This window comes from Medicago sativa, chromosome 2 (genome assembly GCF_051527215.1).
Source record: "Medicago sativa cultivar Bolivia chromosome 2, Bolivia_mono, whole genome shotgun sequence".
NCBI lineage: Eukaryota > Viridiplantae > Streptophyta > Magnoliopsida > Fabales > Fabaceae > Medicago > Medicago sativa.
In genome coordinates this window covers 20941328-20965814 of record NC_140750.1, presented here as the reverse complement: position 1 = coordinate 20965814, position 24487 = coordinate 20941328, and the positions used below count along the sequence as shown (strand labels likewise).

At 33.9% G+C, this 24487-nt stretch overlaps 3 protein-coding genes and 1 long non-coding RNA gene across 5 annotated transcripts; 2 read left to right on the top strand and 2 right to left on the bottom strand.

Moving 5' to 3' along the window:
* The first annotated feature begins 2504 nt into the window (after positions 1–2504).
* Positions 2505–6447, top strand: LOC146945412 (uncharacterized). 2 transcript variants are annotated; one of them, XR_015026330.1, is made up of 3 exons: positions 2505–3915; positions 5239–5598; positions 6033–6447. XR_015026330.1 is itself a non-coding variant. In XM_085743742.1 (2 exons), the coding sequence occupies exon 1, from the start codon at positions 2731–2733 to the stop codon at positions 3901–3903; it is 1173 nt and encodes a 390-aa protein (XP_085599868.1). In that variant the 5' UTR covers positions 2505–2730; the 3' UTR covers positions 3904–3915; positions 6033–6447. The 2 variants fall into 2 exon arrangements, 1 of the variants encoding a protein (XP_085599868.1); XM_085743742.1 differs by lacking the exon at positions 5239–5598.
* A 2959-nt stretch (positions 6448–9406) lies between these two features.
* On the bottom strand, positions 9407–15524 carry LOC146945411 (uncharacterized). Its single transcript, XM_085743741.1, has one exon. The coding sequence runs from the start codon at positions 15263–15265 to the stop codon at positions 14120–14122; it is 1146 nt and encodes a 381-aa protein (XP_085599867.1). The 5' UTR covers positions 15266–15524; the 3' UTR covers positions 9407–14119.
* A 1384-nt stretch (positions 15525–16908) lies between these two features.
* Positions 16909–19658, bottom strand: LOC146945410 (uncharacterized). The gene is made up of 2 exons (XR_015026329.1): positions 18902–19658; positions 16909–18354 (listed from the first exon to the last, which is right to left on the bottom strand). It is a non-coding gene; the product is annotated as an uncharacterized LOC146945410 (long non-coding RNA).
* Positions 19659–22968: 3310 nt separating this feature from the next.
* LOC146945409 (phylloplanin-like) lies at positions 22969–24209 on the top strand. Its single transcript, XM_085743740.1, has 2 exons — positions 22969–23184; positions 23796–24209. Exons 1-2 carry the CDS (start codon positions 23004–23006, stop codon positions 24080–24082), a joined length of 468 nt encoding a protein of 155 aa, XP_085599866.1. The 5' UTR covers positions 22969–23003; the 3' UTR covers positions 24083–24209.
* Positions 24210–24487: the final 278 nt, after the last annotated feature.

The following is a 24487-nucleotide window of genomic DNA, read 5'->3' as shown; positions in this document are numbered from 1 at the left end:
TGTGCAGTAAGCAGTCATAGTAGTATCTCAATGTTTGAAATTTTAAAATAGATTATTTTGAAATTTTGATACATTAAGAAACTACTATTACTATTCATTACATGTTCAGAGGCCGAGATCAAAATGACTATTATCTCATAAAATAAATGATACTACCTAGCCTTTTTCTTTTGCCAATTTTTCACATAATATCCTTAATTAAATGAAAAGATTTATACCGATGCTACTCACACCCCAAAAAATACAAGTTACACCCAGACTGACTAATATACCCTTTAACTAAAATAAAAATTTCAAATTAATCTAAAATCCCGTCATCCATCGCTTAAGACTATCGCTTAATCACTGAAACCTGGAAACGTAATCTTAATTCATGCATTCCTCCTTCCAACACTCAACACGTTTTTGAAATCTATCACTCTTTCTCATCAAACTTGCGTGCACAGAGTCTCGCCGCATCTCCATCAAATTGAAAGAAAGATAATAGTTTTTTAAACTATGAAAGTTGAGTTTACGTAGTTAATGTAAACTAAGTTTATAGCTAAGTAAACCAAGTCCTCTTTAATTGTACATACTTACACTAATCAGTAAACTTAATTTACAATAACCTCTTTAATTGTACATAGGTAAACTTGAATTCACACTAATCTCTTATATACATATGTAAATTTAATTTACATTAACCTAAATTGAACACAAGTAAACTTAATTTACATTAACCCAAATTGAACATACGTAAACTGAATTTACATTAACCTAGATTGAACGTAAGTAAACTGAATTTACACTAATCTGTACGTAAACTGGAATTTACACTAATCTGTTATATACATACGTAAACTTAATTTACATTAACCTAAATTGAAATGTAACGTAAATACACTAACCTCTTATATACATACGTAAACTTAATTTACATTAACTCCAATTAAACATATTAAACTGAATTTATTGAACATACGTAAACTGAATTTACAATAACCTAGATTGAACGTATGTAAACTGAATTTACACTAAATTTACACTAAATATCTGTTATATACATACATAAACTTAATTTACATTAACCTAAATTGAACATATGTAAACTGAATTTACATTAACCTACATCAACATATGTAAACTTAATTTACACTATCATCTCACTTAAAATCGAATTAAAAGGCTTATCTCATACCAAAACAAACAATAAACAAATAGAAACTCATCGAAAATGAAATTCATGATATTCACTAACCTTTATGAATATAGTACAAATCAATGACAAAGATGTTGATTCAGATCTTGGTTGCACTTCTATGATGATTTGTGGATGAAAGGGGGTGAGGATTCAGAATGATCATAAAAGTTGAGTTTTTAGAAATTTACATGAAGGGGACAATTTTGGTATTATTGTAAAATTTTAAATAAATTTATGTGTAACTAGAATTATATAGGAAGAGACCAGCAAGGTCAAAGATTTAATATATCAATCATTTTTCTCTCTATCCTTAAAAAGAAAATCATTTTTCTCTCTTAATAATCGAAAAATAATTTTCATGTACTATATTCTTAACAAATTTAATACAAAAACATTTTTCTTAATTCTTTTGCTATTATAAAACTCAAAATGATCTTATATTTCTTCCATCTCAATATCCAAGCACCTATTTGAATAAAAATTTGTCTCTCAATATAAACTCATTTTCAAATTACTAGATGCATTTTTTTAACACCCTTAATTAATAATACTAATTTGTCTTAAATATAAAAAATCAAATTCAATACACATGCAAACAAAGAAAATTTGATAATATTAACACACAAAACAAACACATTAATTAAATTAACAATTTTTCTTAAATTTTTTGAGGGAGGATAATGTGTGTTTCAAAATAGGAGGGGGTAGCATCTCTCAAGTGAGGGGGATGTAATTTACTCTTAACTATTTATGATCATATTGTTTCCATAATTAATTTTCGTTACGTTTTGCTCTTCAACTCACTTTTGTCAATCAAATAAATTATTTATGTTAAATTTAGTGTAAAAATGTTAACATTCATCATCCATTTCATCATCTTCATCACCAAACTCAAAAAAATTTATCATCATCATCATCTTGTCATCAAATCCAGAAAAATACAAAAATGAAACCAAACATAGTATCTTCATCATCATCTAATATAAAATTAAACCCATAAATTAAACTCAAAATTTGAAGATGATAAAATTTTCAGAATTTGTTGAGAAAAATGATGAATTTTGTAGAGTTTGAGATTTGATGATGAAGAGGGTGATGAACGTAAACATTTTTCAGAAAAAATTATTTGACTCACCGAAGTGAGTTAATTGAGCAAAAATTACAATTTTAAAATTTAATTATGAGACCGATATAAAACCTCATAAAATTTAAAAATTACAATTTTTATTTTAAATTATAACAAAAATGCTATATCTCTTTGATAAAAATCCATGGCGAATAAACAAAACATGTATATAGTCATTTATAATCTAGTTTACACTTTACAGATCATCTGATTTTGGGTTTTCTGAAACCCACCGTCGCATCCGCCGTGAAGCCACCTCAGCTGAACCATAAGCAACCAAATATTCGCCGGCGGAGGAAGAGATTGAATTTGAATTTTGAAGGTATCAAACTATTCATCTTCATCCCTTTGAATATTTGATTTTTCAAATTTGAACCCTTTTTCACTTTGATTCTCAACACTATCATCTAATATTAATATCATCATGTTCAAGTTCAACAGAAAAACCCTAATCTACTATCTCAACGGATTAACTTTCCCACAATCCCCAAACCCTAACCTTTTGCAACATTACTCATTGCCATTTTCTTTGCATTTCTGCACTAAAACTTCAGCAGATTCACCTTCATTTGTTGTGTCCTATCTCATTCACAATTTTGGATTCACCCCACAATTTGCTTCTAAACTCTTCTCCTCTTACAATGTTCGCTTCAACACTTCCCAGAAACCTGATTCTGTTCTCACTTTCTTTAGAAATCATGGTTTCTCTGATTCCCAATTACGTCATATGATTCTTAAGGCACCATGGCTACTTTCCTGCGACCCCTCCAAAAGGGTTTTGCCAAAGTTTCAATTTTTTCTCTCCAAAGGTGCTTCTACCTCTGACATTGTTAACTTGGTCAGTAAGAGCCCCATGATTCTTGCTCGAAGCCTGGAAAATCATATAGTCCCAACCTATGAATTGGTTTATAGATTCTTGCAATCTCAGGTTGGCACCACTGCTTGTGTAATTCGAAATTCAACTCTCTTTGGAAGGAGTCATGTGACATTTAATATCAAATTGCTGGTTGAGAATGGGGTGACCGACTCAAACATGGTAAGATTGCTTCGGGACTGGAGTCAGGTATTCCGGACACATGACATGCTCAAGTTGGTGGAGGAATTAAAGGATTTGGGGTTTAATCCTTCAAAAACATCTTTTGTTATAGCGCTGCTTGCCAAAACAACTATAAACAAAACCTTATGGAAAGAGAAAGTCGATACCTTTAAGAAATGGGGTTGGTCTGATGAAGATATTGCTGAAGCATTTAGAAAGGACCCTCATTGTATGTTAAAATCCATTGATAAAATTAATTTAGTGATGAACTTTTGGGTCAATCAGTTGGGTTGGGATGCTATGGCCATTGCCAAAGTACCAAGGGTTATTAGTTGTAGTCTCCAGAAAATTATCATACCTAGGGCCTCAGTTGTGCAATATCTTCTAAAGAAAGGTTTGCGGAAAAAGAATGCAAGCTTAACCACTCCATTTGTAATGACTGATAAGTCGTTCCTTAACACATACATAATACGTTTTAAGGAGGAGTCATCTTATCTCTTAAAGCTCTATGAAGAAAAGCTGAATCTTGTACACACCAGGGACAAAATTGGCATGTCATGAATCCCCCCCCAGGTATTTTAGTCTCAATTTGTTATCTTGTTCCGTGTTTGATTTGAATACTTTTTCATACAGTCGGTGAATGTAGCTAGATCAGTTAACTTGTTTCATTTCCCACTCAGACAAATATTGGTTTTGTTATGATTGATAGTTTTTCAAAATTGTGATGTATATCGGTCGTACTCGTAATAATACCTATTAATTTCCCTGTAATACTTGTAAAAGTGGAACTTTTCTTGCATTTATGGTCATGGATACTTTTTTGTGACAGCGTCATTCCTCCTTCACCATTTCTTTAGTCCAATAATTTATAGCATAAGTTAAGCTATACCGAACTAGGTTGCTGTCTTTGAACTGATTTTAGGTGCAAGTTGGAATTTTAATTGCTTTGCAAATAACAAAAACGCAAATAGTTGTGGCCCGATTCAATCCCTGGGTTGGGTTAGGGGAACACCCGAGCAATTGCCTTCGCCGATCCAAACGCGCTCACAAGGCGCACAATAAGAATAAGACCATAGAGAAATACGAGCAGTCTCAACCGTGAAAACAGGGTCGTGGGAGAGCAATAAAAGCGTCGTGCTGCTACACTGTCGGTATCTGATGGCAAGTAAGATACCTATGGTCGGTATATCTTTGAAAGCTCAGATGGATATAAACGGACTCATCGAGGGATACTTAAGGCACTTCAGTGCAAGCAAACCAACCAGAAGGACTGGAGCTGTTGGATGTTGGTCGGTGCTGCTATAAATTAACAACCGAAAAGCTCTGCGTCGAACTTCAGCCCCTTCGAGTTGGCGACGTCTCATCCATAATTTTGGGTTCTTCCCACAATTTGCTTCCAAACTTTTCTCTACCTACCGTGTTTGATTTAAGTCCACCCAAAACCTTGACTCTGTTCTCACATTCTTTACAAACCATGGTTTCTCTAACACCCAATTACATGAGATGATTGCTAAGGCACCATGGCTGCTTTCCTGCAAGCCCTCCAAAAGGGTGTTGCCCAAGTTTCAATTTTTTCTCCTCAAAGGTGCCACTTACTCTAACATTCTTAAGCTTGTCAGTAAGAACCCCACCGCCATCCTGAAAGTAAGCCTGAAGAAGAATCAATTAGTCCCAGTCCCAACCTATACAATTAGATATTTTGGCATTTGTCAAAGATTATGTCAAAATTGATTGCTAAAACATATTTATCCAAAACCTGATGGAAAGAAAAATATGATGCCTTTAAGAAATAGGGTTGGTCTGATGAAGATGTTCTTGAAGCATTAAGAAAGCAACCTCATTGCATGTTAACATCCATTGATAAAATACTTAGTAATGAGCTTTTGGATCAATCAGTTAGGTTTGGATGCTCTGGTGATTGCCAAAGTACCAAGGGTTATTGTTGGTTCTAGTCTCGAGAGAAGTATCATACCAAGGGCCTCAGTTGTGCAATATCTTCTGAAGAAAGGTTTGTGGAAAAAGAATGCAAGCTTAACCGCTTCTTTTTTAATGGGCTTCTTTTTTAATGAGCGATAAGTTGTTCCTTGACACATATATAAATCGTTTTAAGGAGGAGTCACCTTATCTGTTAAAGCTGTTCCTTGACACATAAATCGTTTTAAGGAGGAGTCACGTTATCTGTTAAAGCTTTATGAAGAAAAACTGAATCTTGCAGAAACAAGAGACAAAGCTGGCATGCCATTACTAAATTTTCAGGTGTTTAACCTTAATTTGTTGTCTTGTTCCTTATTGGATTTAAATACTTGTTCAGAACTTGATTGGAGCTAGTTTGATCTTTGAAGAATATGAAATATATGAATGTTCTTATTCTATGTTGGTTAAATGTGAAGCAAAGACAATGGTGGAATGATTTAACTAGTGACTGCTGCAGATGCTTTTTATGGAACCATTTCTCGTTGTAGTTTTTTTGTGCATATAAGAAAATACGAAATAAGAGTAAGAATTAGTAGCTGACTTCCTGATTCAGTTTTTCAGTTCCTTTACCTTGTATGATGAAGAAAATATTCAGTCTTTGGAAATAAAAGCATGTTATTTTGGTAATTGAAAATTGACTAATACTTCACTTTATTAAATTCTATTATGATAAAAACTTCAATCTGAATAATGAAGTTTTATTTGATTTATATCAGGCCATTGAAAGAAGGGTCCCCGGTAGAAGCATCAGTTTTGTAATTGATCAACAACTTAATAGATTGAAAACAGCCAGAGGACTTTCTAGGGGTTAGGATCCTCTCCATTTGGAGAGCAAATGGACATCTCCATTTTCTTTCATAAGTGATTGGCAGGTGGCAAAATAAATATCAACGACTCATTCATATGTGATGAAGCTTCCGGTTCTGGATCAGTGGGTTATGATAATTGTTTGTTCCATATGTTCCTTAGATTGGGTATGATAATGAAGGGGATTGGGATGATTGTAAAAATGCACTCCTATATTTTTGGTTGAAACTCTCTGTCATGCCTTAATTGACAACGTGTTATCCTCTGCTTGTTGAATGTTGAACCAAATTTTTTATTTTATTTTAATGTTCCTTTGTTTCAGATTATATGTTTGTGGACTTTTAGATTCACATATTTCACTGCAATAGATATGTGGAAAGAAAGAAAAGACAAAAAAAAACTGGTTGTGGGGTGTCATCTTGTGCAGAGAAGTGGAAAGTGATCATGATATAGAAAGCAGAAGACTAGTTTCAGATAAAGCATTCAAACAAATCCTTATTTATTAATTTTGTTACGTCTGCAGCAATTTAACCTAATTTTTTCCCGCTCATTTGCATTATTAGGTTTGCAATTATTTAACCTAACAAATTCCATCTAAAAAAAATGCATCGCACCAATTTCATTCTTATCCTCTTGCCTTTTCTTTTTTTTGAAGAAAATATTTTCTACACTTAGTTGATGCTGCATGTTTGTTCTAGAAACTATGAGCATATCAATGATCACGTTTGATGCCTTCTATTTTATACTTTTTTTCGGCTACCCTAATTTCCATGTAAACTTGGTTATATATACCTGAATTATTGATAGGATTACCGAATTTTCTTTTATAATATTTTCAGATGTCATACATTTTATGAAGTGTTTTATTTTGTCTACTATGGATTATCACGTGTTATTTTTTCACCGTTACCTATTATATATTGCATTTTATTATTCGTATGTCAATCCCTTTACAATAAACCCGAGCGGAGCACGGGTCAAAAATCTAGTTGTACTAAACTGTTATTGTAAGGAACAAGAAAAGGAGGGGAATCAGCATTGATTCCACAATATGTAAAACATGACTCATCAATTTGAATTTTAAACATGTTAACAAATGGAAAAATTCATTGAATACATGATGCAAATGTTCATTACAATGTCTCACTTGTACTTGATACAATAAGACTAGATTATATAGAAAATGTACTAATTAAATGAACTCTCAAAGTTACTTCACTGAAGTCATTGCTGCAAGAAAAATGTTAAGAACTATAACTATAGATAACCAATTTCAAGAAGAAAAACGAACCAGTTTTGGTGCTTAAAGTTAACCTTTTTGATAGATTTTGTTAATTGGATATTGATTTTGATTGAACATTGAATTTCTCTATGCATCTTTTTCTCATAGTTTTTAGGCTTGTATACTTGTTAATTACCTGGTGAATGAAAGTAGACTATGCCAGTTGAGGAAATATAATTGTTGGAAGTCTTAAAAAAATGTGTTAGTTGTGACCAAGTATACAAAGCCAACCAAAATAGTATCAACTATCAAATATAATTATTAGACATGATGTTTACACATGTCTAATAATCCTTGTCAGAACAACCAAACTTCTCAGGAACCCAGTGGAACAATGATTGCAGCATCAGTAAACAATGTATCATTATCACTCTCAAACACAACACTTCTTCAATCTCATTTCTTTGGACAATCTAATGGAGTTTACACTTCTGACTTCCCAAGAAGGCCCTTGTTTCAATTCAATTATACTGCAACCTCAACAAACAACACCATGGTGAGCAGTGGAAGAAAGATTGTGGTTCTTTCTTTCAACACAAGTGTGGAGCATTAGTCTAGCACAGACTCTAAACTAGATAAGATGCAGAAATACGTTTTAAGTTCGGTCGCCAAGGTTGTTAACTGATTTGCTATTCCTTAATATGGTTAAACAATTGAAGATAACGGCATGTCCCTTTAAACAAATAAGAAGCTAATAAAATGCAACAAACCTAAATCAAAAAGAACATGTTATAATTTGTTAAACTCAAAAATTACAAGACTCGAACCATTCAAGACAAAGTGCGGTCGCAAGAAGATACATCAGTTAAAATTGATTCATGCATTCATATTATAAATATGTAGTTTCGCATTAGAACAAATTTGTATAAAGTGGAGGTAAACATAAAAACTTATATGTCTTAATCATCAAGAAAAGACAACTAGAAAGACAGAAACTCAGGTGCAATAATAGTGTGTGTAGTTACCATATTTAAACCTAAAATGATTAATCCATAACCAAAGAACAAAAGATATCCTTCCCAATCAAAAGGATTCCTCACAAGTCACATCTAATTTGCAACCTTTGAAAAACGATTTTGTTAAATAGAAGGACCGAAATTTTTTCATATGACTTTTATGAAACAAAAGCTTATGCCTTGTAGGTAAGATTCTTGAAAACATCTTTCATTTACAGAGTGAACAAAATGTACGTGCATAAATATACGAAGAGATAAGCTACTGGTTTGTAATAACTGTCCAAATACTAACACAACGCATTTTTAAAAAGAGTTCTTACAACCCCCAAAAGAGTCACCTTGTCCTCAAGGTGAAATGAAGGGAAGTGTGTTTTGACGACATCAACTGATTCCCATGTACTTGAAAAATTTGGAAGATCTGGCCATTGAATAAGGACTTCAGCTGAACCTTGAGTTGTGTTGCGGATGGCTTTGACTTCACCAGGGAATACTAGGAGTCCGAGATCCTCGGACAACATAGGTGGAAGTGGTTGAGGTTGGCTGTTGGGGATAAAGTCTTCTTCAACAAAAACATGGAAAACGTCGTGTATTTTAATAGCATATGACTATAGAAGCTGCTTCAAACGCAGTACAAACATTTTGCTTGATTATATGATAGAGACCATAGAAACGAGGACTCAATTTCTAGTTTCTTTTCTTAGCAAGTGATTTCAACTGTTATGGTTGCGACTTCAAATACACCAAATCACCTGTGGCCAATGTAGTAGAGCGTCTACAATCCTCGTTGCTTTGATGATGGTTAACAAGAAACGAGATGGAGGGCCGAATTAAATTGTTGGAATTGTAATGCATAAACCGACTTAATTGTCTCGTTTTTAATAGCATGTGACTACGACTTGTTGCTTTGTACATTGTAGATTTGTCATTTTTACTTGCATTGTGTTCCACAACTAAAACTAGATTTGCTAATCTACACTTCCAACTTGTATAGAGATATTAGGTGTATAGTTTCTTTGCAAATGTTAGGAAACATGACATCCATGGATGAAGGAGAAAAAAGCTTATGAAAGTATATTATTGATAGTAAAGAGTAATGTTACAAATGATTGAATTAACCCACTAATGGGGTGGTTACAACTATATATACTACTATATGTCCAATACTAACTAGTATCTAAACTATATCTCTAATAGTTCCCCGCAAGTTGGAAGGTGTTCTCAACACTTCCAACTTGGAATGAGCAATACAATAGTATATCAAACAAAAGAAAATACAAGGAGAGATGCCGGAAATACATCGGCCAAGAGAATAGCAACAATGCTTAACCACCATCCGGTAGAAGCAAACAACCACAAAGCCTTAAACGGCACAACACTTAACCATCAAGAGTTCTCAATCACTCATGATAGAAGCACAACAACGCTTAACCATTCATGACGGAAGCTTATCAACATGGCTGATCCATCATGAACAGAAGCACAAGACAAGAAAAACAAGGATACCCAAAATCAATGATGATATCCAAAAGAAAAAGAAGTGCAAGGAAGGGCCGAAATCTTCAATGGAAGGAGGTCATATGTTGAACAAACTTCACACCAAAGGTATGTGTTTTCAAACCATAGAAAACAAAGCCATGTTGATGCATTCAAACCATAGGCCAAAACCAATGCTTCCAATGATGAAGCTAAAAAAAAAAAATCCAAAAAAAAAATCTGCAATCTTCACAATAGGAGGCACACCAGAAAAACACCAAGTGCAATGGTGTCAAAATAGCAGGATCAGAGGGCCACAAACAGGAAGGTAATATAAACCCCAATCACCATCTTCTTTGAAACCAATGAACGACACATAAAGTCAAGAAGGCACTGTCTGCAATCTTCAGAAGTGCACGTGCAGCAAGCTTAAGACAAATACACAAAACTAGGGCCTCCAAAAAGGGTAAAATTGATTCACCAATAACTAGAGAATAGAAGTTGCCATGTGTGCCCAGCTTCATGGAACTACCAACAAGAGGTCAAAGAACACACAAATTTCCAACAACAAGTACCAACTGATGAGGGGCAACAACAATCAAAGGATGCTCCAATCAGACCAAAACAATAATCTCCAAAGAGTAGTAATTTTCAACAGAAAATTTTCACCAGCAACAATATTGCAGCAGGGAGTCAAAACATATCAGAATAAAATTCCATTAGAGATCCATAGGGCAACTTTTCCAATGGCAGCACTTGTTTTTCTTGTTACTCCTATAACATATGCAGGTGTAGCTTCCCATGCTAAGGTAGATGTCATCAAAATTCCAAAGATGTGGATGAGATAATAGAATTCCCATACCATACACCAATGCACTTTCATCAAAACCAATAATTGACAATCCACAAGTGAAGAAGATACCTCTCATAGATCATCATATACGCAACCAAATGGAGAAACCAATGTACCAAATGAGAAACCAATGCACTAAAGGAAGCTACCAAGCCCAAAAATCAACATTACAAGAAGCTATATGCCAAAACTAACACAATTATGCATCCAAAAAGGAATACTGATGCAGAAACCAGATGCAATCAAATAACCAGTTCAATCAACAACAGAGAATTCCAAATTACCATTCCATGATCAATCCTCCAAACTTCAAACAATATTCCAAACTCGAAGAATAAACCAGTTGCTACAAGGTACAAGATAACATACCAAAATCTGATAGATTGCAGCAGAAGAGTTGCACAACGGCTGCAAAATCCTTCAATGGCACTAACTGTACCAAAAAATGCAGCGATGAATGCGAGGTTCAAGGCAACCGTAGCGTCAACACATTTATATACAAATTGCAACAAATCACAACCTCAAATCTTTCACAATCATCAAAACAGATCACAACCTCAAACCGAATTTGAGTGCTCTCTGAAATCACTAACCACAACCAGATATTGACAACAAAGGAGGAAATAAAACGCAATTGGAATCGCGAGAATTCCAAAACCGAGTTGCTAAACAGAGTCACAAAACTGAAAATCACAACTCATAGAAGGAAAAAAATGAAGGGAAGAACGAAAGATACACCGAATCGTATTCCAAAATACGCAATCAAAGTTGAACGAAAACAGAGCATATTCCGCGATACCGAATTCAGGAATCAAAAGAATCTTTAAATTGAACACGAAAGTAGATTCCAATCAAGAAAACGAAAAGTAAGTAAAAGGAATCAAAATCGAATCGAAAGGAATTTTCTCGGATGAAAGACAAAACTTAAACCCTAGAAATTGGGGTAAAACTACGTAAACGAATATGTTACGAAATTGCAAACTGTAACGAAGTGTGATGGAAACAGAATTGCAAGAACAGAAACAAACTCAATCGTGAAATCCAAAGATTCATATACACGAAAATCAAGTCGAGCAAGAAAACTGAATCGTTCATGAAAATGAACTCGAAATCGAAAAGATAGGAGATGAATCAGTGTTCGATCAAAGAAGAAAAGAACACGGAATCACAGAATCACGGAATCGATCATGACATTGAACACGGAATCAAGGAAGAAAAACTGAGAAAAAGGATTTGTTCGAGAGAGTGAAAGAAAAAAAAAATCTAGAACAAGAGAGAAAAGGAAAATAGAGAAAATTAGATTTTCTCAAGAAAATGCAGCGGAGAATATCCTTCAAGGTGGATACCAGATTAGCTCTGATACCATGTTAGGAAACATGGCATCCATGGATGAAGGAGAGAAAAGCTTATGAAAGTATATTATTGATAGTAAAGAGTAATGTTACAAATGATTGAATTAACCCACTAATGGGGTGGTTACAACTATATATACTACTATATGTCCAAGACTAACTAGTATCTAAACTATATCTCTAATAGCAAATTCCATTTCACCAATTTAACACCTTATATCATGTAGAAAAGTTAGGTGTATGATACGGGAAATATTGTTGGCGTTCATGTTCAAAAAATAGAATTCTGTGTTGAGCCACTTTCCTTTATCAATGTTAATGTGTACAAACGCCTTTGGCATCACCTGCAATCCTCATACTATGACAAGAAATTCATTCTTTAGTCTCTAAATGGTACAGATTGTGGTTTTGTGGAACCAATAAGAGTCTTGTAAATACTGTAATATTCTCCAATAATAAATTCACATGAAAATATGTGAAGAATGTGTGAAGTACATACACCACTACTTAGTATCAACTTAAAGTAAATATGGAAACAAGCATGTCAATGCAGTGTTGTTCACCCAAACAGAGACCAATGCAGATCCTAAACTATTCACAGATTCAAACACTTTCGGTTGTGGGTATATGCACAGGGACTCATGTCCAGTCTTACACGGCCTGGTTTAGAGGCTTACTCAGGCCTGCTTAAGCCGAAGCTGGCCTATGGTCTGCTCGTGGCTTTGGAATGGCTGCGCGAATGGAGGCAGTATCATTTTATGATTGAAATGAATTGTCTGCCAAGTGATTCAAGCTTTGACTAGTAAGAAAGATACCAAAAGGGAGCTAGGGAGAATTGTTGAATTTTGTAAGGTTCTACTATCTAGCAACAACTACTTAAAGATTAGTTGCATAGAAGGACCAAAATTTCCTTCATATTGCTTCAATTAAGAAAAAACTTCCATTCTAGGTGAGATTCTTAAAAAAAAGTTGCCTTTCAGAGTGAATAAATGGTAAGACCATAAAGGCCAAAAATATGTATGTCCACTTCAGAGGTTAAATTCCCATTACATGCATACCAAAATTACTCTACAAGGCTGTAATATCCAAAAGCAGTTGAGGAAAATATCTCTCAAAACAAACTAAAAACAAGCCATTCAAGCTACCGTTTAACGTAATGTAGTCGCAATGCGGTGAATGTAGCCGCACAGACCATCTTTTTCTCTGGTTCAAAACTACAGGATTCAACAAAATAGTAGTTATTCTTCTGGTTCAAGCGTGCATCACTTTTACTTCACTTCTATTTCTCTTTCGGTTTATTACTTCTTTGTGAGAGGAAGAGTGTACCAGAGATGCAAGAGATAATTTTCAGGGTGTGCAAAGTGCAAAAACCATAGGATTATATGGGTAAGTTTCAGAAGTTCAGGGTGTGCAGGTGCACACCCTCAACACTACCTAGATCCGCCCCTGAGTCGCATAAAATACTGAACATGGACAAAATGCCAACAACAGTATATAAAGAAAACAACAGCTGATATTTAAACATGACTCAACCAAATTCATATCAATTGGCCAACAGGCAAACATAACAACATACTTGACAATATGTAAAGAAATTAAGTGCTATGTAAGATCTGCCCTGACTGTGGCATAATGCTAACTGCAAGTAGTCCACAAATCCGAAACCACAAGTGCACAGACAGTTACCACTATGGCCGCCCATGATTAAACTATGACTTGAAACCATTTTAAATCCAACGACATATTCTGGTATAGCTGAATTTATGCAATAGATTATTGGACTATACAAACATGGAAGGAGAAATGACACTCCAAAAAGAAGTATTCCATGCCCATAAATGCTAGAAAATTAAATTTTTAAACGTAGTACTGGAAAATATTTGATGTTGTTAAGACTGATAAACAATAAGATTTTGATGAAATATCAATCAATACAAAACTAGCATTTATCAAATTAAGCATAGCTAAATTAGATTGTATCACAGTCTGTACCAAACACATTTCAAATAGAATATGGAACAAGAATAACATATTCAGTCTAAAAGACATGAAATCACGACATGAATGTCTTGTCCCTGGTCTATCCTAGATTGCGTTTTTCCTCATACAACTTTAAAAGATAAGAAGCCTCATTCTCAAAACGTTTTATAAACATATTAAGAAACAACTTATCAGTCACTACAAATGGATAAGTTAAGCTTGCGTTCTTATCTGTCAAACCTTTGTTGAGAAGAAATTGCACAACAGCGGCCCTCGGAATGATCCTTTTTTCCAAACTTAATGACAAAATATAAGGTTGTTTGGCAATGGCCATAGCATCCCAACCCAACTGATTGACCCAAAAGTTCATCACTAAATTTATTTTATCAATAGATGTTAACATAGAATAAGGTTTCTTTCTAAATGCTTCGAGAGAATCTTCTTCAGACCAACCCCATTTCTTAAAGACATCAACTTTCTCTTTCCATAGGGTATTGTTTACTGTTGTTTTGGCATGCAATGCTACACCAAAAGTTGTTTTTGAAGGATTAAACCCCAAATCCTTTAATTCCTTTACCGACTTGAGCATGTCACGTCTCTTGAATATCCGAGTCTGTTCCCTCAGCAATGATTTAATGTTTGAGTCAGACACCCCATTCTCAATCAGCATTGTGATGTTATTTTGCACAGTACAATCACAAAGTAAATTTGCACTGTAATTCAACTTTTCCAAAATTTCCTTGTCAGATTGCAAGAATCTGTACACCAATTCATAGGCTGGGACTATTTGTTTGTTGAGGCTTACATACAAGACTCTAGGAGTCTTAGTGACAATGTTAACAATGTCAGAGGTAGAAGCACCTTTGGAGAGAAAAAATTGAAACTTTGGCAACACAGTTTTGGAGGGTTTGCAGGAAAGCAGCTCTGGCATCTTGGCAATCATATCGCGTAGTTGGGAATTAGAGAAACCATAGTTTCTAAAGAATGTGACAACAGATTCAGGTTTTTGGGTGGTTTCGAAACGAAGATGGTTGGTGGAACAGAGTTTGGAAGCAGATTGTGGGTCAAAACCAATATTGTTGATGAGGTAGGAGACTGCAAGAGAGGTTGAATCTGAAGTGTTGGTGCAGAAATGGTGGAAAAGAGGGTTAGGGTTTGGGGATTGTGATGTTAGAGGGGTAGTGAATCCCTTGAGATAATTGATTAGGGTTCTTCTGTGGCGCCATGAAGAATTGAAGTTGAACATAGTGTTGAGTTGAAGTTTCAAAAATGGATTCAGATTGAAAGGGAAATTGAAGATGAATACAATTAATTAATTAATTAATTTTTGTTACCTTCAATCTATTCTTGCCAGCTGCGTAATTAGCGACTTCAATATTAGGTGGCTTCAAGTGCCGGTGGCGGGGCGGCGGAAGTGCAGGTGATGATCATGTGAAACACGGTGGCTGGTGTTACGTTTTTTTTTTTTTTGAATGGCTGGTGTTACGTATGTGTTAGTGAGTTACAAATGTAAATGGTGTCATGGTCATCACTTATGCTAATTGTCGAAAGAGAAATGATAATTATACAATTTAGACAACTCTGGAACAACCATCGCTCGTATTCTCTCTCTTCTTCTTTCTATATCTATTGTTTTTATCCAATAACAAGAGAGGAAAAGTGATTGTGACAAAAGTTGTCTAAGATTAATTGTACAAATATCATTTCTTTTGTTGAAATTGTTAGACAATTGTTCCGTGAGATAGCTCAATTGGCAGAGACAATGTGAGTTACAAATGTAAATGGTGTATGCTAAATATTTCCCTAAAAAAAAAAAAATATTTGCTAAATAATTTTCTACGGATAAAACCTGATAGCGTACTAAAATATATTTAACTTTTTTCAATAAATTATCAATTTGCTCATTATTAGAGGGGCTCAAAAGGAGCTGCAATTTTAAAATCTGATGAAAAGAATGACACATCTTCTTGTGCAGGATGAAATGTATTGGAGGTAAAGAGCAAAAATGCATCGAGTTCGGGTATGCTCCATTTAGGCTAAGCTCCATTTACTCTATTTAGGGTTTGGATGCAAGACATGTGGCAAAAAAAAAATATCTAACGGTTGATATTTTAAATTAAAAAACAATAAAAGGTTGTTGTGATATGAGAGAAGAATGGAACGTGATTTTGTTTGTTATTATTATGTATTTTTATTAAACAAATATTTGTTTTTTAATTTAAAATTTCAACCGTTAAATATTTTTTTACCACATGTCTTGCATCCAAACTCTACATGGAGTAAATGGAGTTTAGCCTAAATGGAGCATACCCGGACTCAAATGCATCCGTATCGTGAAGGAGATTTGAACTCATAGTATTTTCTTGTTGCGGCTACCTCAAGAAAAAGGAAGGCATTAGACCACCGATGATAAATGTTATTAATCATGTCGTTGATGCTTAAGACCATGCACAATTAGTTGCTCCCTTGTCAAATTGAGGAATTTAAAAAAGCAAGCTCCCTTGAATTATAATCACTAGCATTTGATACACCTCTCTGCCAAACAAAAACTTGTTTAGCATAATTATTTTCTTTTTTCAAAACTGATGATGTCTATATATATATATATATAATCCTGTATATACCATGGTGAGCAGTGGAACAAAGATTGTGGTTCTTTCTTTCAACACAAGTGTGGAGCATGTAATTCAGGACACTAACAGTCTAGCACAGACTCTAAACTAGATAAGATCCAGAAATACGCTTTAAGTTCGGTCGCCAAGGTTGTTAACTGATTTCCTATACTTTAACATGGTTAAACAATTGAAGATAATGGCATGTCCCTTAAAACAAATAAGAACCTAATAAAATGGAACAAATCATTCAAGTCAAATTGCGATTGCAAGAAGATACAACAGTTGAAACTGATTCATGCATTCATATTATAAATATTTAGTTTCTCAGTGCAAGAACAAATTTGTATGAAGTGAAGGTAAACCTAAAAACTATTATAACTCTTAAGCAGATATTGAAGGAGAAATCATTTCACAGCTTTAATTAACATTGTATTAAGGCTAAAATACCTGAAAAATCTTATCATTACATGCAAAATTTTGTCCCTGGTGTATGCAAGATTGCGTTTTTCCTCATACAGCTGAACCTTGAGTTGTCTTGCGGATGGCCTTGAGTTCACCAAGGAATACTAGGAGTCCGAGATCCTCAGACAACATAGGTGGAAGTAGTTGAGGTTGGCTGTTGGGGATAAAGTCTTCTTCAACAAAAACATGGAATGCATGGCGTATTTTAATATCATATGACTGTAGAAGCTACTTCAAACGCAGTACGGCCAATTTGCTTGATTATATGGTCGAGACCATAGAAATGGGGACTCAATTTCTAGTTTCTTTTCTTAGCAAGTGATTTCAACCGGTATGGTTGCAACTTCAAATATCCCCAATCACCTGTGGCCAATGTAGTAGACCGTCAAGTGATTACAATCCTTGTTGCTTTGATGATGGTTAAAAGAAGCGAAAAGGGGGCACGCATTAAATTGTTGTAACTGGTACCGGCAATGTATAAAATGACTTAATTGTCCGGTTTTAATAGCATGTGACTACGACTTGTTCCTTAGTACATCGTAGGTTTGTCATTGTTCTTTTTTACTTACATTGTGTTCCACAACCAAAACTAGATTTGCTAATCTACACTTCCAACTTGTATAGAGATATTAGGTGTATAGTTAAATTAGTTAGACAGTGAGTAGTCTTTGCAAATTCCATTTCACCAATTTGTCACCTTATATCATGTAGAAAAGTTAGGTGTATGATAAGGGAAATATTGTTGGCATTCATGTTCAAAAAATAGAATTCTGTGTTGAGCCACTTTCCTTTATCAATGTTAATGTGTACAAACGCCTTTGGCATCACCTGCAATCCTCATACTATGCAAGAAATTCATTCTTTAGTCTCTAAATGGTACAGATCCTAAACATATTCAGATTCTCCATCTTTTTTAACCAAATACTGTAATATTCTCCAATAATAAATTCACATGAAACTATGTGAAGAATGTGTAAAGTACATACACCACTACTTATTATCAACTAAAAATAAATATGGAAACAAGCATGCCAAAGCAGTGTTGTCGCCCAAACAGAGACCAATGCAGATCCTAAACTATTGACAGATTCAAACGCTTTTGGTTGTGGGTATCTGCACAGCGACTCTTGCTCCAGTCTTACTTGGCCTGGTTCAGAGGCTTACTCAGGCCTGCTGAAGCCGAAGCTGGCCTATGGTCTGCTCGTGGCTTTGGAATGGCAGCGCGAATGGAGTATCAATTATGATTGAAATGAATTGTCTGCAAGTGATTCAAGCTTTGACTAGTAAGAAAGATGCCAATAGTGAGCTAACTGTTAAATTTTCTAAGGCTCTATTATCTAGCAATAACTACTTAGAGATTAGTTTCATTTGGAGACAACCAAGTCGAGTTGCTCACTCTTTAGCTCGGGCATCTCATTTGTGTGCTGGTCTCACTATTTTTTGTTTTGTCCCACCTTATATTGAGACTTTAATCATTAATGAAATACAATAAGTTGTTTCTTGTCAAATTAAAATGACCACCTTAAGCTGTTATCTAAGCTAAATTTCCAATTTTGCCAAGTCACTGTTCACTGGTTCGACAAATGAGTCAAACCGAATGATAAAAAAATGGGCCAGACCAAATCAGACTTAGTTTAAGTATGCATTTTGACTATAGTTTCTTTGTAACAGCATGTTTGAAAGAATGGGAATCTGAAGTAGAAGAGTATATTTAAGAAATTTGATAAGATATATCATCCCATCTTTGTAAAAAAATCCAGATGAGAAATAATGAGACTAAACCATAACACTTTTAAGCATTATACCTCACAGTTGAACCCTGAACTTGCAGCCTGGTTTTGATGTCCAAACTCTAAAGGAGTGGTTAAGATATGCGCTGAGATGAGACCACCAGTTAATCCTTCCTAAAACCAATCCCCTCAAATGAATTATTAACATGCAATTTTTGGATGCTACCCCTTCATTCCTACCCCAGCAATGAAAAGTGCCCAATGGCTCACAAGGCGAGGATGTGAATCCTCAATCCAATTTTTAGCAGACTCAATGACACCAAACTATGTTGCACCAGTTGCAAGGAATGTAACAACACCAGCTTCTTAACACCGTTTATAATAGCTTGACTTGTATTCAAACCCATAATTTAGTAATAAAACTAATTTCTGCAAAGCTGCTGCCTGATTATTGAAAATAAATTCTGGCGATTGACAGCTGATAACTAAGTAGCAAATGCAACTGGAAAAATTAGCAAGTACACAAAATTCAAAGTAATACATACATATAAAAGTAGAAAGCAAATGGAGAAAAGATATTCTCCTCAATGGAAAAATAAACAATGAGCCTACGTGGCTCAAGAAGACAACCAAAATTTATATCAGTAACAGAAACTACACTAAATCTTCCCTATAAACAACAATGTATGGAGAACCAACGAAAGAAAAATTACTTAGAATCTAAAGCATAAGGGTTTCTAAGTAAATTGTGGGAACCTGGAATGAGTTTATAATGATAGTTGGAATAGTAAGACATATGAAAGATAAATTCAACGAATTAAATAACTACATCAAGGTAATTTATATAAAAAATAAAATAAAAATTATCTTATTTTATTTAAATCAAATTAAACGTATTAATTTTGATTTTCTTTATTTTTTTCTGCATCTTTTTTGATCAACACATCTTAACTGCAACATCTCAAAATGATTTTGTTGCATAGAAGGACCAAAACTTCCGCTTCAATTAAGAAAAAACTTCCATTGTGTGGGAACCTGGAATGAGTTTATAATGATAGTTGGAATAGTAAGACATATGAAAGATAAATTCAACGAATTAAATAACTACATCAAGGTAATTTATATAAAAAATAAAATAAAAATTATCTTATTTTATTTAAATCAAATTAAACGTATTAATTTTGATTTTCTTTATTTTTTTCTGCATCTTTTTTGATCAACACATCTTAACTGCAACATCTCAAAATGATTTTGTTGCATAGAAGGACCAAAACTTCCGCTTCAATTAAGAAAAAACTTCCATTGTAGGTGAGAGATTCTTTAAAAAACAAAAAAATTGCCTTTCAAAGTGAACAAATGGTAAGAACATAAGGCCAAAAATTAGTAAGAAGCAATGGAATTTTTTTTTTCTGCCCTATATTGAAACCAAAAATCCAAAACTGCCCTAGTTGAAAAAAAATACCAAAACTACCCTACTTTTTCAGAGTTGACTACTATGTCACAAGTTGGACTTGCGACCTACCTATGTCACAGTTCCAACTTGCGACATACCCCCTATGTCACAAGACCCAATTGCGACATACCCCTCTCTCAAAATTTGCAATTTTTTTGTCCTTATTGTAGGTCACAAGTGGGACTTGTGACATATTTATTTATTTACTTTTTTGTTTTTTCTATTAATTTAATAGAATTAGTTTTAAAAAATTTTAAAAAAATAATTGAAATAAATATTTATGATTATTTTTTTAAGGAAAATATTTATTATTTATTAATATGACACAATACATTTAATTATTTCTTCTTCAGGCATTAGGTGGTCGTGGTCCCGTTCCACACCATGGTGCGCCAACATTTCTTGATGCATATTAATGTATTGTACTTTTAAATGTGTCAGGATATTTAATTATTTCTTTGTTTTTCTTGTTATTATCTTTTTTTTTTAGGTTTTGGTTTAGCCCCCCTCATGGATATATATTTTACTTTTTTTTAAATAATATATTATGAGGAAGCGGCAAATATTGGGGAATATCTGTTAATCAGATTCATCTTGATGCCCCACTTATCTCTTGACCTATCAAAAAAACAAAAATGAGGGCACCTTTATGCCATCTCTCAACGTCACGAACATAGCCCTTATTTCAAAAGGTAGTGAACAGAAGACAATGAAAGATTGGTGACCCATTGCCTTATGTATTGTTTTGTACAAACTGGTTTCAAATGTTCTCGCGAATAGGTTGAAAAGAATTCTTCACCAGTCCATTTCGGTTACGCGGTCTGTATTTGTACCCGACAAGCCCATTCTTGATAATGCTCTTCTTACCATTGAACTAGGGCATTAAATGAAACAAAAACTCGAGGTCAAGATCGTAGTTTAGCATTGAAGCATTAAATAAAGATTAACGTCTACAAAATTTCAGTGTTTAAGTAAAAAAAATCTTCTAGGGATCGGGTGAAAGTGCATTATGTAGCTTGAAATACAATATTAAGAAGCCATTTGACAATTAAAAGTAGTAATTCTAGAAGTTATCTAAGAAAGTAACTTAGCCTATTCGGGCATTGTGAACCGTCAACTAGCTTTTTCGAGGCAAAGGTGTTTACCTCTTCTCTTCTCCCCTTCTAGTATTGGATTTGGGGGTGGAAAAATGCACCATGATGAATTACCCAAGACAACGTGAAGAAAGAGTAGTAGAATGTGAAGAGCGGAATGGCATGTTAGGTAAAAGAAGTTGCTATACAAAGGGATCACCTTGTGATCAGGTAGTGATATCGCCAAATAAGTTGAGAGAATTATGATTTACCATTGAAGCAAGCAAATTGGAAAGCTATTAGCTTTTAACCAATCGTAAGCCAAATAAATATTTCTAACAATTAGGTTCTTGTTTTTAAGACGCAATAATGATATTATTTGTACGTGACTAGTTCAATTTTTGTTGCATCATCTAGTCACTCATAACTAACCAATAATGCAATGTAGGGAGGGCATTTGTTTACACCTAGAAATAATAATCATGTTAGTTGTGGCAGATATGTGATTTAAGGATATGTGAGTTTCTCCTCAACCAATGGAAGGTTAGCTGAGCGTGAATTCAATCGAACAAGGGTTAACCAATTATTTTTTTGACTCTACTATGTGGGTCTTGAAGATATCATACCAAGTCAAGGATTAGTATAACTTGACAATGACGTACTCAACCCACACTCTCTGTTTATAACGCTAATAATCGCACGAAGTGCTAAGCAAGAAAGCTACTCATATTGGATCTTGTCAACGAATCATGCCAAGAAAAGGAGTTGTCGTGGGACGCCACACAACCCCTCAACAAGAGAAAATCAACGCACTACTGCACAAATAGCCGAGCAAGGCTAAAGACTATATATCATGTCATTTCGTCCGGTAGAAATAGTTTTTCTTATAAATACCCATCATTGTACAATTTTCAAAACACATTATCAATCAAACATCAAGTATATATGGTATTTTATCCCTTTATCTTTTTGTCTTTATCTTTATTTACATATATTTTTTAATCTAATAGCAAAAAACCCAAAATAATCATATTTAACGCTCTACTGTAGCAGTTAAAGAACCTACAACTGATAGACAAAATTCTATCACTCCTATTAATCATCTTACGAAAGAGAATCACAATTAAGAACTATCATTGGATACCTATGCCAAATCTCTTGTTCGACATCAAGTAAAAAAATAAATAAAAAAATAATTTAGGGACGTGAGTGAAGGCAAGAATGAACGGACTTAAAATAAATGTACATGTAATTTTTTCGCTTTACGTCTCCACTGAAAAATAATGATGAACAAACCAAAGTGATGGACGGTGTGGAAACAAAAGTACTATGATATGCGAATCACGATTGTGTTATGTGTCAATCTTTTGTGAACAATAGAACAAGTTGCTTATTTTGATATGCAAATGGTGCTTATAATATTTGCTTATAAGTAATCAACATTTACTACATATGTAAATTAAAAATTGACAACACTCTAAAATACGTTAAGGTTCAAATTGAGAAAAAAAGAATATTGTCAAATTGGTACCATGCCACATACCATATCACAGGCACTAGCAAATTCTAATTTGGTGCTTCATTGTAGTATAAATTGTTTAGGTACATTGCTAACATGTTACAATTAATCAATACATTTGATTTGAGAGCTATGACTATGAAATATTTAATTGCATATCTCTTAATTGTTGTAATGGCAATTCCCTCAAACAAAGCTCAGCTTGGTATTCTCAATGATCTCTTGGGTTCAGCTAATATCCAAGGAACTGTACTTTGCACTTCTAAGGACAATGTGGGTGATGTCAATGGTGCTGCAACTCCTGGTTTTTCAAGTAAGGCCAAAATTTTCACAACCATTCATCTTATTATATTTTGACTTTTATCCTAAAATATTAACTTTTTTAACAAGACATGTGAATGAACAAATACTTATACTTAAGATAGAGAATGGTACTCCTTACAAGGCTGGATTTGTCTTCTACTAATGGATTGATTTATTTATTTTTTTTAAATAATTTGTGTGGATGTAATCATATTTCATTATTAAAGTATGGAGAATGCTAACATATAGGCTCTAAATGTACATGTTATAAGGAATTTAATGTGATAATATTGTCTTAATAGTCATACACTTATAGCGTGTTTGGATTGGGGTGTAATTAAGGAATATTGTGTCCTAATGCACTTCTAATGTGGGAATTTAAAAGCTACAAAAGGTAGCTTCTTGTCTCTCGCGTGTCTAGAGGAAGAAAAAACGCAGTAAGAAACACCTATTTAATGTTTCAAAAGTAAAAAAAGTGTTCATATCAATGTAAAATTGCTTCTTTTAAAATCATTAACATGTGTCTTTAGAGCACGAGTTAGCAAGACCTTAAAATATTTATGTTGCTATTTTAATTTTACATGACAATAATCATATAGTTGTGTGTATATAATATTTCAGATGCTCAAGTACAATTACAATGTGGAAGAAACATGCTATCTAATGCAACAACTGATGGTGATGGAAAGTTTTCAATGATGATGGATAATCCTCTACTCTATGATTTGTCTTCACTACTCACTGGTTGTAACCTAATGGTTCCTACACCACTCTCCAATTGCAACACAAAACTTCCTTCTGTTGGTGGTCTCATTTCAACTCTCAAATATGTTGGGATCAGTCGTATTGGAGCTCACACTCTTGCCAATATTGCACCATCAGGATTTCATTTCATTCCCTTAACTTAATTAATCCACACATCTACAAAGGAGGATATTTATAAAATTACAATTAAATAAAGTTATATCCTCTTGTATGCTTAGTATTTTCTATTGTACTACTTGAAGCTGAAAATTGTCTTCTTTGTTGTGTCTATATTGGCATTTTTAGATAATGAAAGACTATTTGCGAAGAAAAAAAATTAATATATACTTTTTTTATTTTCTTTATGATATTCTTTTAGCACTAACTATAACTGAAAACTGGATAACCATACCCTGTTACAACATCCTAATGGGAGCTTAGAGTATCTGCCATGACTCATGAAAGAAATTAAGAACACTAAAAAGGTGATCATACCTTAACACATTTGATAAGAGGTGCCATTTAGTTTACACCACTAAATAGAATGCCCCAACTTACACCACTAAAAT